At 36.9% G+C, this 14757-nt stretch overlaps 1 protein-coding gene across 2 annotated transcripts in view; it reads left to right on the top strand.

Moving 5' to 3' along the window:
- Nucleotides 1-14757, top strand: part of SESN3 (sestrin 3) — a 243646-nt gene that overhangs the window by 214262 nt on the left and 14627 nt on the right. For both annotated transcript variants that reach the window (XM_053708601.1, XM_053708602.1), the window contains one exon: nt 13712-13856. In XM_053708601.1, the coding sequence (XP_053564576.1) occupies nt 13712-13856 (145 nt within the window). The remainder of the gene's footprint in view (nt 1-13711; nt 13857-14757) is intronic.

Genomic DNA, 14757 nt, shown 5'->3' on the forward strand with positions numbered 1-14757 from the left:
CCTGATAAATTTATTTCTCTTGTAGTGTATCCAGTCCACGGCCCGCCCTGTCACTTTAAGGCAGGTAATTTTTCCATTAAACTACAGTCACCACTGTACCCTATGGTTTTCCTTTCTCTGCATGTTTTCGGTCGAATGACTGGTAATGGCAGTTAGGGGAGGAGCTATATAGCAGCTCTGCTGGGTGAATCCTCTTGCACTTCCTGTTGGGGAGGAGTTAATATCCCATAAGTAATGGATGATCCGTGGACTGGATACACTACAAGAGAAATAAATTTATCAGGTAAGCATAAATTATGTTTTATGTAGTTCGAGGTTCTGAACACCCAGCACCCCTGCTTGTCTGATAAGATATATTAGTTAATTCTTGGTTTGACATTTTTCCATATTTTTCCTCAATTTGCCACTGTAAAAGCTGCACAAAGTTGTGAGGCAATAGAGTATGCAAAGATGCGGTAAGGTATATCCCCAACTATTTCAATTTATGAGTTTGTACTGCAAGATAGGAGTTGTGATAAATCTGTTTGGGGTCCAAGGATGTTCAACAATTCTGATTTGGATAAGTTGAGATGGAAGTTAGACACCTCTCCATATTCTAGTAATACAGCTGGTACAGATGCCCCATGGATCGGTCAATGTTAGCAGAACATCATCTGCGCACATTTCTAGTTTATTTTCCTGTGTGCCTACTTTGAACGCCAATACTGAAGGGTTGGATCTTATTTTCTGGGCCAGTATTTCCACTGATCTAGCAAATAGAAGCAGAGATAAGGGACATCACTGACAAGTGCTGTTACAAATTGTAAAAAAATTAGATCGCATACTGTTTACCTTAAATTTAAAAGTGGGGTTAGTATGTAAAGATAAGATATTATTTTTTAACTTTTGTCCAAATTTCATATGGGACAGGGTGGCTCACTCTGTCAAATGCTTTTTCTGCGTCAGTGGCAATAAGAAGCATAGGGATTTTATTTTGCGTAACATGTGGTATCAGTTGTATGACTATGATGGTATTATCTCGTGCTTCTATGCCAGAGATAAAACCCACATGATCTGGAGAAATCAGCTGTGGAAGAAATGTACTAAGGAGCATAGCTAAAACAGGTTTAACGTCCTTATTAAACAGCAATATAAGCCTAAAATTACTGAAGGGTGTTCAAGCAAGTGGTCCTCCAGCCTCCACAGAAAAGGAGAGCTTGGAATGTTTGGCCATTCAATTGTGCAACCAAATGGTGAGTGGTCTGACCATGTGATAGGGAGGATCTTTGCCTCTCTAATTAAAGGCTCTACTGTCTGCAAATATATAATCAATTTTCTAGTAAGTTTGATGGAGTTGTGAGAGGAATGTGAAGTCTTTCTTGTCTGGATTCTGAATCCTCCATACATCATGTACAGCTAGATCACAAATTATTACACAATCAGAGTACAAGCTTAGAGACTTTGAAGAGTCCTCTAGCTGTGTCAAATTTTGGGTCAAGGGGTATGTTAAAATCTCCCCCTATTAATAGAGCCCTTTTTTTAACCTCTAATATTTTATAGAATAAGGATTGCCAAAACTTATGTTGTTGGGTATTAGGAGAATAGACATTTACCATGGTAATGGGTCTCCCAAAGAGAAGGCCGATGACTGTTGTGTTTTATTAGTATTCCAACTAAATTTTTCTTCTGGGGACCTGACACAAAAAAGACTGTGTGATATTTAGGGTTAAATCAATAAGGTCTCTTCTAGAAATGCTATATCAGAATTAAGTGTGGATAATTCAAGCTCAACCATAGACCTCCTCTCTCCGGTATGTTAAGACTCTTAGTGTTAAGTGCTATGAAGTGAAGGCATTGTATGGTTCGGTGGGAGGTTAAGGAGGAAGTAAGGGGAAGAAAGACAAATTACCTAAACTTTGCAATTATATATGTGTATGTGTGATATCAAATCATTCCAGTAGAAAATAAATTCAGGAGAATCTCAAACTATCGCCTTGATTACGAGTTTTGCATTATGAGCTGTGCGGTGCTAACGTGCAGTTTTTTCTTACCGCTCACTTACCTGCAGCGCTGGTATTACGGGTTTTTGCAAACCCGGCGTTAAAAGACAAGAAGTGAGTATAGAGCAAAATTGAGCTCCATACCGCACTCCAATACCAGCGCTGCTTAAGTCAGCGGTGAGCTGGTCGTACGTGCTCGTGCACGATTTCCCCATAGACATCAATGGGGAGAGCTGGCTGAGAAAAAGTCTAACACCTGCAAAAAAGCAGAGTAGAGCTCAGTAACGGAGCCCCATTGATTCCTATGGGGAAACGCATTTTATGTTTACACCTAACATGAACCCAGAGTCTAAACATCCCTAATCTTACACTTATTAACCCCTAATCTACCGCTCCCGACATCGTCGACACCTACATTATATTTATTAACCCCTAATCTGCCGCTCCGGACATCGCCACCACCTACATTATACTTATTAACCCCTAATCTGCTGCCCCAACATCGCCGACACCTACATTATACTTATTAACCCCTAATCTGCTGCCCCAACATCGCCGACACCTACATTATCTTTATTAACCCCTAATCTCCCGTCCCCAATGTCGCCGCAACCTACCTACACTTATTAACCCCCAATCTGCCACCCCCAACGTCGCCGCCACTATATTAAATCTATTAACCCCTAAATCCAAGATGGCGCCCCTGAGATTCCGATTGGCTGATAGAATTCTATCAGCCAATCGAAATTAAGGTAGAAAGAATCCTATTGGCTGATCCATCTTGGATGTCACTTAAAGAGATATTCATTCAGAAGAATCCGTCTTTTGACGAGGATGCTCCGTGCCGAATATCTTGAAGATGGAGCCGCTCCGCGTCGGAAGGATGAAGATAGAAGATGCCGTCTGGATGAAGACTTCTGCCCGTCTGGAGAGGACCACTTCTGCCGGCTTCATTGAGGACCTCTTGCCGCTTGGATGAAGACTTCTCCCGGTAAGTGAATCTTCGGGGGTTAGTGTTAGGATTTTTTTAAGGGTGTATTGGGTGGGTTTATTTTTTAGGTTAGGGCTTTGGGCAGCAATAGAGCTAAATGCCCTTTTAAGGGCAATGCCCATCCAAATGCCCTTTTCAGGGCAATGGGAAGCTTAGGTTTTTTTTAGTTAGGCTTTTATTTGGGGGGTTGGTTGTGTGGGTGGTGGGTTTTACTGTTGGGGGGGTTGTTTGTATTTTTTTTACAAGTAAAAAAGCTGATTTATACTGGTATTGTGTCCTTATTCCCGATTAAGTATCCCGGTGTAATCTTCACAGGGAAAAAGGTATACAAATATAGGGGATAAGACAGGGGTGCTCTACATTAAAGGAAATACTGGAGAAAAGACCAATCGCAAAAGCGAATGAAAACAAATGTACTTGGATAGCACTCACCAATACTAGATGGTGGAGCCACTATATACAGATTGAGGAAAGCCCAAAATAGTGGCGGGTATTTAAAACTTATCTTTTAATGTGAAAAGTTAAAAATAAATAATGAATTAAAAACACAGTTGTGGACCACGGGACAAAGTAATTGTAATACTGAGGTGGGAGACACTAGCAAAAAATTACTGGCATGTGTGTTTTAGTATAATACTGATGGGTACAAATCCTGGGTGTGAGTGACTTGTAGTGCTTTACCACTCCCTCTGTGGTGAGGGTATTAGTGGTGTACTTAATAAGGTATCACTCAAGGTAATACCAGATCATCTGTGGGATGTTCAGACCAAATAGTATAACCCTTCAGTGGTGTTATGGTGCAACATCCTTATAATTGTAATAGTAATAATTACTCGTGGTTACTGATCTCTAGCTGATACATACATTAAGGACTCAGTGTATAATTTGAGCTGGAATGGCTAATATTGTTGTTAGTGAGCTGAAATAACAAATAGATATGTCAACGATTACTTTCTTATGTAATAGTCAAAGGTGGAGTTAAACTGGAACTGGTGACTCCCAAGAACTAAAGATATATCAATCTCAATTCCTTAAGGTAAAGTTGTAATATCTGAGAGATGGAACAGATCACTCATTAATTCAACATCTGTAGACACAGGTCCTATATATCAGTCAAATATAGTGCTTACCACATCCTCTGATACAAGGTTGTTTGTGGTGTACTTATTATAGATGTACTAACAGCAGCATGAGAGTTGCTGAGTTGTGTCCCGTGGTCCACAACTGTGTTTTTAATTCATTATTTATTTTTACTTTTCACATTAAAAGTTAAGATTTAAATACCCGCCACTATTTTGGGCTTTCCTCAATCTGTATATAGTGGCTCCACCGTCTAGTATTGGTGAGTTCTATCCAAGTACATTCGTTTTCATTTGCTTTTGCGATTGGTCTTTTCTCCAAAAGAGCTGATTTATTTGGGGCAGTGCCCCGCAAAAGGCCCTTTTAAGGGCTATTGGTAGTTTAGTTTAGGCTAGGGTTTTTTTTTATTTTGGGGGGGCTTTTTATTTTGATAGGGCTCTTTGATTAGGTGTAATTAGATTAAATATCTGTAATTTGTTTTTTATTTTCTGTAATTTAGTGGGGGGGGGGGTTGTGATTTAGCTAATTTAATTTAATTTATTTAATTGTATTTAATGTAGGGAATTGATTTAAGTGTAGTGTAGTGTTAGGTGTTATTGTAACATAGGTTAGGTTTTATTTTACAGGTAAATATGTATTTATTTTAGCTAGGTAGTTAGTAAATAGTTCATAACTATTTAGTAACTATTCTACCTAGTTAAAATAAATACAAACTTGCCTGTAAAATAAAAATAAACCCTAAGCTAGCTACAATGTAACTATTGGTTATACTGTAGCTACCTTAGGGTTTATTTTATAGGTAAGTTTTTAGTTTTAAATAGGAATAATTTAGTTAATGATAGTAATTTTATTTAGATTTATTTAAATTATATTTAAGTTAGGGGGTGTTAGGGTTCCGGAGCGGAAGATTAGGGGTTAATAAGTATAATGTAGGTGGCGGCGATGTTAGGGGCAGCAGATTAGGGGTTAATAATATTTAACTAGTGTTTGCGAGGCAAGAGTGCGGCGGTTTAGGGGTTAATATGTTTATTCTAGTGGCGGCGATCTCCAGAGCGGCAGATTAGGGGTTAAACATTTTATTATAGTGTTTGCGATGCGGGAGGGCCTCGGTTTAGGGGTTAATAGGTAGTTTATGGGTGTTAGTGTACTTTTTAGCCCTTTAGTTATGAGTTTTATGCTACAGCGTTGTAGTGTAAAACTCATAACTACTGACTTTAAAATGCATTAGTAATCTTGTCGGTAGAGGCTGTACCGCTCACTTTTTGGCCTCCCAGGACAAACTCGTAATACCGGCGCTATGGAAGTCCAATAGAAAAAAAGGGTTTACGAACTTTACGTAAGTCGGTTTGCGGTAAGGCCAAACAAGTTTGTGGTACACCTATACCTACAAGACTCGTAATAGCAGCGGGCGTCAAAAAGCAGCATTAGGACCTTTTAACGCTGCTTTTTTACCTTACCACACAACTCGTAATCTAGCCGTATGTTTCTAAATGATGTCTCATCGATAGATGTATTCTATGCATTTACGTAAACTTTGCAATTACAGTGTATATATATATATATATATATATATATATATATATGTATGTGTGTGTGTGTGTGTGTGTGTGTATCTATTTATATATGTGTGTGTGTGATATCCAATCATTCCAGAAGAAAAGACAAAATGGTGTCTATTCTATGCATTTAAGACATTAATGTCCCTTTTAGGTGACCCTCTGGAGAACGTGTCATCTTGTTAGCAAAATTTCAATTGTATTGCTCTCTTGGGGCACAACTTTTGAGTATGTTTATCTTATCTCCTTTGGTGCACTGCTCAACCTATCACTGTGTATAATGTTGCAGGGTCATAGATAGGAATCCTGCAGGATACATGACAGCCTCTCTGAAGACAGTAGAAACACAATCCTCACATTTAAATACTAGGAAAAGCAGGCACAATTAAGAATGAAATATGTACATTTTTAATATATTTAATTACATATTTTTATGGCAATTACATTTAGAGTAAAATGTCCCTTTAATTTCAAAATGATTTTTATGGTAGACCCTCCAAAACAGATAATCACTATGTCACCCTACACTTAGGTTACTAATATTGTTTTGACTCTGTGAAAGATGTTATATAATAAAACAGAATATCACATTGTTGCAAAAATTAATATTTAGAATGATGACTATTTAGTTGTATTTCTCTTTTTCTATAATTCGTTTTAGTTTCTGTGAATCTCTTCAAGGTGAAGGCATCAAATTCTGAACTTGTAAAGGGACTTTTAAAGCAAATAATTAACTTTTATGATTAAGATAAATCATATAATAATAAAACAAATTTTGCTATGCTCCAATTGAAAGAAGCTGCATTTCAACAAAGATTACCAATATTTAAATGGTACATTTGATAAAAAATAGAAAACATTTTTTTTTTTTTATTTGTACGTTCTACAGACGTGGCCAAAAATATTGTTACCTTTCCGCTTTTTAGGAAAACGCACAATTTTCTATGAATGAACTAAGAAAAAAATGACAAAAATATTTGAAATCCACCATTCTTTATTTCAAATGTAATAGAACAGAAACTTCACTTTTATGACTTTGCATATTACTTTAAATAGTAAAAAGTATGAGAATGACATAGACAAAAATATTGGTACTCCTTTAAAGTGAAGGTAAAGTTATCCGGTATTGCAGCTAACCATCCATTTCTCAATAGTACCTTAATGTATCCGCCAAGTTTTTTTTTTATTACTAGTATATTTATCCGTAAAAATATATTTCACATTCCCTCACCGTTTGGCCGCCGACTCCTCCCAAGCCCTACTTCCCTGTTCTGCAAGCTGTGACGTCTTGAGCGGTCCCACCCGCTCTCAACAGCGCGTTCATGATTCAGAATTAAACTGCGCATGCGCTACTTAAGGGATTCCTACCTGAAACTAGAACGCATGCGCAAAACAGGAGCGTGCGCAGTGTGGAATCCACAGAAACATGAATTGCGCATGCGCTCTTGAATAAGTGGGCGGATGACGTCTAGTGACAGTCGCCTAACGGCCTACATTTCAATAGGACAATAAAAAAACGTGATCAGTAGGTAAAAAAAATATATATTTTCGGGTTGACTAAAAGTGTTTAATAAATTGCCTTAAAACAGTTTATAACTTGGATTATACGCAGAGCTGAAAAAAATGATGAATGAAACCTATATTTATTTGACTCCATAAACGGAATACTGGATAGAGACTAAGGTAACTTTACCTTCACTTTAACCTAAAATTCAAATTTGGACTCGTAGAAGACCAATTTGGAATGATCCAATGTTTTCTTCGCATCCATTCTTGGGTAATTTTTAAGGTATCATTGTGCTGGAGGACCCATGATCTGCGACTGAGGCACAGCTTTCTGACACTGGGCAGTACTTTTCGCTCCAGATTTGATTGTCCTCTGATTTCACTGTGCCTTGCACAGATTCTAGGCTCCCAGTGCCAGACGCAGCAACACATCACTGAGCCTCTTCCATGTTTCACAGTAGGGATGGTGTCCTTTTCTTTAAAGCTACTTTTTTCCTTCTGTAACATATGGAGTTGTAATTTGCCAAAAATGTCTGTCCAAAGGATATCCTCCCAGAAGGACTGTGGCTTATCTACATGAATTTTGGCAAACTCGTCAGGCTTTTTTGTGTTTTTCTCCTTTAATGCAAGGCTACCAATTCTTTAAAATGCAAAGGTACCAATACTTTTGGCCACGTCTATATATGAATCATAAAAGTTTAATTAATTACTTCCATGTCCTTTTAAGGCTAAGAAAATATTATTTACTTATTAAAGAAAGTTAATTAACAATGTCCTGAGTTCTCTTCACCTTTACCTTCTTTTCGGTGAAGTTCAGTTTCTGCCGCTATTTTAGGCTAACATGTATTTACTGCTGTTAATCTTTTAGGGATTTATAGGACATTAGTGTGAGTACAACCTCTAGAATGTTACTTTCTACATTGTTTTTAAATATTAATAGTATTAGAACACAGAATGAGAGTTTACTTAGTCTAATAAAGGGGCATAGAACCCCACATTTTTCTTTCATGATTCACTTTCCATTTTATTTCTATTATCAAGTTTTCTTGGTATCTTTTCTTGAAAAGCAGGAGTGTAGCCTCAAGAGCGGACACGTGTCTGCAGCAGTATTGCAAAAATGTTATACATTAGCAAGAGCACTTTTTCCTGCTATGTAGTGCTCCAGACGTGTGCACACTACCTATCTGGATATCTCATCAACAAAGAATGACATGAGAATGAAGCAAATTTGATAACAGAAATAAAATGGAAACTTTTTTTATTGTAAATTATATGTTCTGAATCATGAAAGAAACGTTTTGGGTTTTATGTCCCTTTAAGTACTGTCGTACATAAAAACTGGCAGCCCACTTTTACTTTTGTGTTCATGCAAAACAGCCGGTTTTCCCTTATTGTACTTAATGAGCTCATCTGGTAATTAAACATTTATACAGGAGGCTGATCTGTGATTACAAATTTCATGTTCATAGTCTGCACTAGTCCTTGCCAGAATCCGACTGTGCATCAATGTTACTATCATATTTATATTTTGGTAAAAAAAAAAAGAGTGCAATCTGATAGTCAACAGGTACCGGACTAAAGGGCATGCTGTATATAAGCATTTCAGCTCTGTACAAAGTACTGCCATTAATTGGCAGCTACTTGCAAGTGACACTGCTAACTCGTTCACATGCCGTGTTCTGCTTGGTAGCTGTAGGGCTTGTATCTCCTGAGTGGGACTTCACAAATGTTTCTTTCATATAGGTGGCGAGAGTCCACAAGCTGTTACGAATGGGATATACATTCCTACCAGGAGGAGGCAAAGTTTCCCAAACCTCAAAAGCCTATAAAATACCCCTCCCACTTCACTCATACCTGAGTTTTAAACTTTGCCTCTGTTGGAGGTTGTTTAAGCATGATGTGCTTGATTTCTTCAGTGAAAGGTGATTCAGAGCATATTGAAGCCCCAGTTCCCCTCAGAGTACAGTGCTTGTCGGAGGGATGTGATTGGAGTACTGCCCATGATACTTGTTTTTGCCTCATGTAACCTATGGTTAGTAATGCTATAGTTACATGCTCTGATGAATTAGAATGTTGTTTTTGCTTCTGAATGTCCCTTTAATTTGAAGCTCACCTAAATGAGATCTTGAACCTACATCTCACTTTATGTAGATAGCTACTATATGGCATAGGTAGATTTAACCCTAAACTGATTTGGTCTCCTTATCATTGAGGTGTTGTGGTATCAGCCCCCATTTAGTACCGTACATAATTATTGCTATGCTTTAACATGCCCAAAGTCTTTATTCTGCCTTGTTTCATACAATAATGTACTAAGGAATATTGATTTTGCTAGTTCCCAGGCTAGTTTCCAGAAAACAAAAGTGTAATTCCAAAAAAGACGATTATACTTCCAAAAAACAATTGTATTTGTATTTTTAATATTTGTTTTAATATATATATATATATATATATATATATATATATATATATATATATATATATATATATATATATATATATATATATATATATATATATTAAATGTATTTGAAAATTTAGATTTTTATTCGTATGTCACAATTTATGTACAATGGTTAAGAATCACACATGCTTGCCTTCTTGACAGCAATCTTTTTTCCATGTTATAATAAAGTTTAATAGTTTGTACTTTGCCCATTTAAAATTGTGTTCATGCAGCATGTTTGAATACAAAAAATACTTATCAGATGCTGATTGAGCACCACACTACACTTCAATACCAGCGCCGCTTAAGTCAGCGGTGAGCTGGCTGTACGTGCTGGTGCACGATTTCCCCATAGACATCAATGGGGAGAGCCGGCTGAGAAAAAGTCTAACACCTGCAAAAAAAGCGTAAATCTCAGTAACGCAGCCCCATTGATTCTTATGGGGAAACTAAAGTTATGTTTACACCTAACACCCTAACATGAAACCCAAATCTAAACACCCCTAATCTTACAATTATTAACCCCTAATCTGCTGCCCCCGACATCGCCGACACCTACATTATACTTATTAACCCCTAATCTGCCGCTCTGGACATCTCCGCCACCTACATTATATTTATTAACCCCTAATCTGCTGCCCCAAAATCGCAGACACCTACATTATATTTATTAACCCCTAATCTGCCGCCCCCAATGTTGCCGCAATCTACCTACACTTATTAACCCCTAATATGCTGCCCCAACGTCGCAGCCACTATTCTAAATGTATTAACCCCTAAACCTAAGTCTAACCCTAACACCCCCTAACTTAAATATAATTTAAATAAATCTAAATAAAAATTACTATTATTACCTAAATAATTCCTATTCAAAACTAAATACCTATAAAATAAACCCTAAGCTAGCTACAATATAACTAATAGTTACATTGTATCTATCTTAGGGTTTATTTTTATTTTACAGGCAAGTTTGTATTTATTTTAACTAGGTAGAATAGTTATTAAATAGTATTTACTATTATTAATTACCTAGCTAAAATAAATACAAATTTACCTGTAAAAGAAGACCTAACCTAAGTTACACTAACACCTAACACTACACTACAATTAAATAAATTAAATTAGCTAAATCACAAAAAACCACTAAATTACAGAAAATAAAAAACAAAGTACAAGATATTTAAACGAATTACACCTAATCTAATAGCCCTATCAAAATAAAAAAAGCCCCCCCCCCCAAAAAATAAAAAAAAAACCTAGCCTAAACTAAACTATCAATAGCCCTTAAAGGGGCCTTTTGCTGAGCATTGCTCCAAAGAAATCAGCTCTTTTACCTGTAAAAAAAAAAATACAAGCAACCCCCCAACAGTAAAACCCACCACCCACACAACCAACCCCCCAAATAAAAGCCTAGCTAAAAAAAACTAAGCTCCCAAATGCCTTGAAAAGGGCATTTGGATGGGCATTGCCCTTAAAAGGGCATTTAGTTCTATTGCAGGCCCAAAGCCCTAACCTAAAAAATAAACCCACCGAATACACCCTTAAAAAAAATCCTAACACTAACCTCCGAAGATTCACTTACGGGGAGAAGTCTTCATCCAAGCGGCAAGATGTCCTCAACTAAGTCGGCAGAAGTGGTCCTCCAGTCGGGCAGAAGTCTTCATCCAGGCGGCATCTTCTATCTTCATCCTTCCGTAGCAGGTCCATCTTCAAGACATCCGACGCGGAGCATCCTCACCACCCACACAATGAAGGTACCTTTAAATGACGTCATCCAAGATGGCGTCCCTTAGATTCCGATTGGCTGATAGAATTTTATCAGCCAATCGGAATTAAGGTAGAAAAAATCCTATTGGCTGATGCAATCAACCAATAGGTTTGAACTTCAATCTTATTGGCTGTTTGGATCAGCCAATAGGATTGAGCTTGCATTCTATTGGCTGTTCCAATTAGCCAATGGAATGCAAGCTCAATCCTATTGGCTGATCCAATCAGCCATTAGGATTTTTTCTACCTTAATTTCGATTGGCTGATAGAATTCTATCAGCCAATCAGAATCTAATGGACACCATCTTGGATGACGTCATTTAAAGGTACCTTCATTCGTCGTTAGTCCGTCGGATGAAGAGGATGCTCCGCGCCGGATGTCTTGAAGATGGACCCGCTCTGCGCTGGAAGGATAAAGATAGAAGATGCCATCTGGATGAAGACTTCTGCCCGTCTGGAGGACCACTTCTGCCCGTCTTGAGGACCACTTCTGCCGGCTTCGTTGAGGACATCTTGCCGCTTGGATGAAGACTTCTCCCGGTAAGTGAATCTTCTGGGGTTAGTGTTAGGATTTTTTTAAGGGTGTATTGGTTGGGTTTATTTTTTAGGTTAGGGCTTTGGGCCTGCAATAGAGCTAAATGCCCTTTTAAGGGCAATGCCCATCCAAATGCCCTTTTCAGGGCAATGGGGAGCTTAGTTTTTTTTAGTTAGGCTTTTATTTGGGGGGTTGGTTGGTTTTACAGGTAAAATAGCTGATTTCTTTGAGGCAATGCCCAGTAAAAGGCCCTTTTAAGGGCTATTGATAGTTTAGTTTAGGCTTTAGGGTTTTTTTTTATTTTGGGGGGGCTTTTTTATTTTGATAGGGCTATTAGATTAGATGTAATTAGTTTAAATATCTTGTAATTTGTTTTCTATTTTCTGTAATTTAGTGTGTTTTGTTTTTTTGTGACTTAGCTAATTTAATTTATTTAATTGTATTTAATGTAGGTAATTGATTTAATTGTAGTAAAGTGTTAGGTGTTAGTGTAAATTAGGTTAGGTTTTATTTTACAGGTAAATTTGTATTTATTTTAGCTAGGTAGTTAGTAAATAGTTAATAACTATTTAGTAACTATTCTACCTAGTTAAAATAAATACAAACTTGCCTGTAAAATAAAAATAAACCCTAAGCTAGATACAATGTAACTATTAGTTATATTGTAGCTAGCTTAGGGTTATTTTTTAGGTAAGTATTTTTAGTTTTAAATAGGAATAATTTAGATAATAATTGTAGGTTTTATTTATATTTATTTTAATTATATTTAAGTTAGGGGGTGTTAGGTTTAGGGGTTAATAAATTTAGAATAGTGGCTGCGATGTTGGGGGCTGCAGATTAGTGGTTAAAAATTGTATTATAGTGTTTGCGATGCGGGAGGGCCTCGGTTTAGGTGTTAATAGGTAGTTTATGGGTGTTAGTGTATTTTTCAGCACTTTAGTTATGAGTTTTATGCTACGGTGTTGTAGTGTAAAACTCATAACTACTGACTTTAGAATGCATTAGGAATCTTGGAGGTAGAGGGTGTACCGCTCACTTTTTGGCCTCCCAGGACAAACTCGTAATACCGGCGCTATGGAAGTCCCATAGAAAAAAGGGTTTACAAACTTTACGTAAGTCAGTTTGCGGTAAGGCCAAAAAAGTGTGCGGTGCCCCTAAACCTGCAAGACTCGTAATAGCAGCGGTAGTGAAAAAGCAGCGTTAGGACCTGTTAACGCTGCTTTTTCAGCTTACCGCAAAACTCGTAATCTAGCCGTCTGTGTTTCACATCCCTTTAATCTTGCCTCTTTTTCAAATTCACTCAATGACTTTATTTATTTTTTTGCTTGGAGGCTTGAGGAATTTCAGTCATTGAGAATCTGTATGGTGTTTATTTTCAATTAGAATATTTGTTGGCTAAAAATTGTACTTTGTATGGACTGCAGTCTTCCATAGTTCTGCATCATAACAGCAATACTGTGCATGAAAGGTATTGTCTTATTCTATAGGCAACAAACAGCATAAAAATCTTCATGAGCTCACTCCTACTTCAGATAATGGCTCATGTGATACAACCTCTGATTGGCTGTATTGCCCTAAGACTCCTAGCTAGAAAAAAAATCCCAATGCATTGGGATTTACTTCAGGTTGCAAAAAGGATATCTTTTTAAAATTAAAAATATGCAAAATATATTAATTTCTTTAATAATAAAATGCATGATGATCTTAATTAAAGTCTGGCAGTAAAACATTGATGTATAATCATGAATGCTATGTCCTTTAGAGTGATACATTTTACTTTTTTTCCAGACATCACAAAGTGAAATCATGTACAAATAATTAATTTTGTATGTCTGACCTGACTTTCCCCAGGTATGATGATTACGATTATGGGGAAGTTAATCAGTTACTTGAGCGAAGCCTGAAGGTTTACATTAAGACAGTGACCTGCTACCCTGAGCGAGCAACTAAACGCATGTATGATGGCTACTGGCGACAGTTCAAGCACTCAGAGAAGGTACGTGCTTACAAGCAAGGCATATGATGGAAAATCTCTGTTAATAAATTTCTAATTCCTTGTAGCAACCCATCATTTCAATAGAGTTTGTGCAACAGAGAGAAAAAAAATTATCTAGCGAAAACGTGTGGTAAAAATCTGATTGCTTAAGAGTATGTGCTGTAAAGCTGCATTTACTGTACTGAAGACATCATAACGCTGGATGATTTTATGACAGAATGCCAATATCATATACTTTCTTACAGATAGAAAAATCATAAAGATTAAAATGCAATTATAAAATATTAACTGAGATCAAAGATCCTGATCTGTTTGTTTAATGGACAGTAAAGCCAAAATAAAAAATTATGAGTCATATAGAGATGTCGTTTTAAACAACTTGAACATTCTAATTTAGTTCTATTATCAAAGTTGCTGTGTCCTCATGGTAGCCTTTGTTGAAGAGTAAACCCAGGTAGGCTGATAGCAGTCTAGGAGCGTGCAGGTGTCTTTAGCTTTTTCTATGGTATCAGTTTTTGCATCTATGTATAACATTGTTATAAAAATTGTTGCAAACACTGCTGCCAGCTGGCTGTAGGCCCGTGCACGCTCCTGAGATCACCTAGCCTTACTCTTAAACAAACAATACCAAGTGAGCTTAGCAAAATTGATAATAGAAGTAAATTGGAAAATTGCTACATCCATTTAAGTTTAACTTAGACTTTAATGTCCCTTTAAATTATTACAAATCAATATGAAATTGAGTTTAAGAAAATGTGTTGTTCAGAACTGAACTTTCATGATAGAAAGTACCATTTAAAAAACGTTTTAATTTACTATGATCAAATGTCCCCCTTTCCCTGGTAACCTTTGTTGAAATGTTCTCTTTTCCATAAGAGCATATCTAGGCTGCCTAAGCACT

The sequence above is a fragment of the Bombina bombina genome, chromosome 3, assembly GCF_027579735.1.
Source record: "Bombina bombina isolate aBomBom1 chromosome 3, aBomBom1.pri, whole genome shotgun sequence".
Taxonomy (NCBI): domain Eukaryota; kingdom Metazoa; phylum Chordata; class Amphibia; order Anura; family Bombinatoridae; genus Bombina; species Bombina bombina.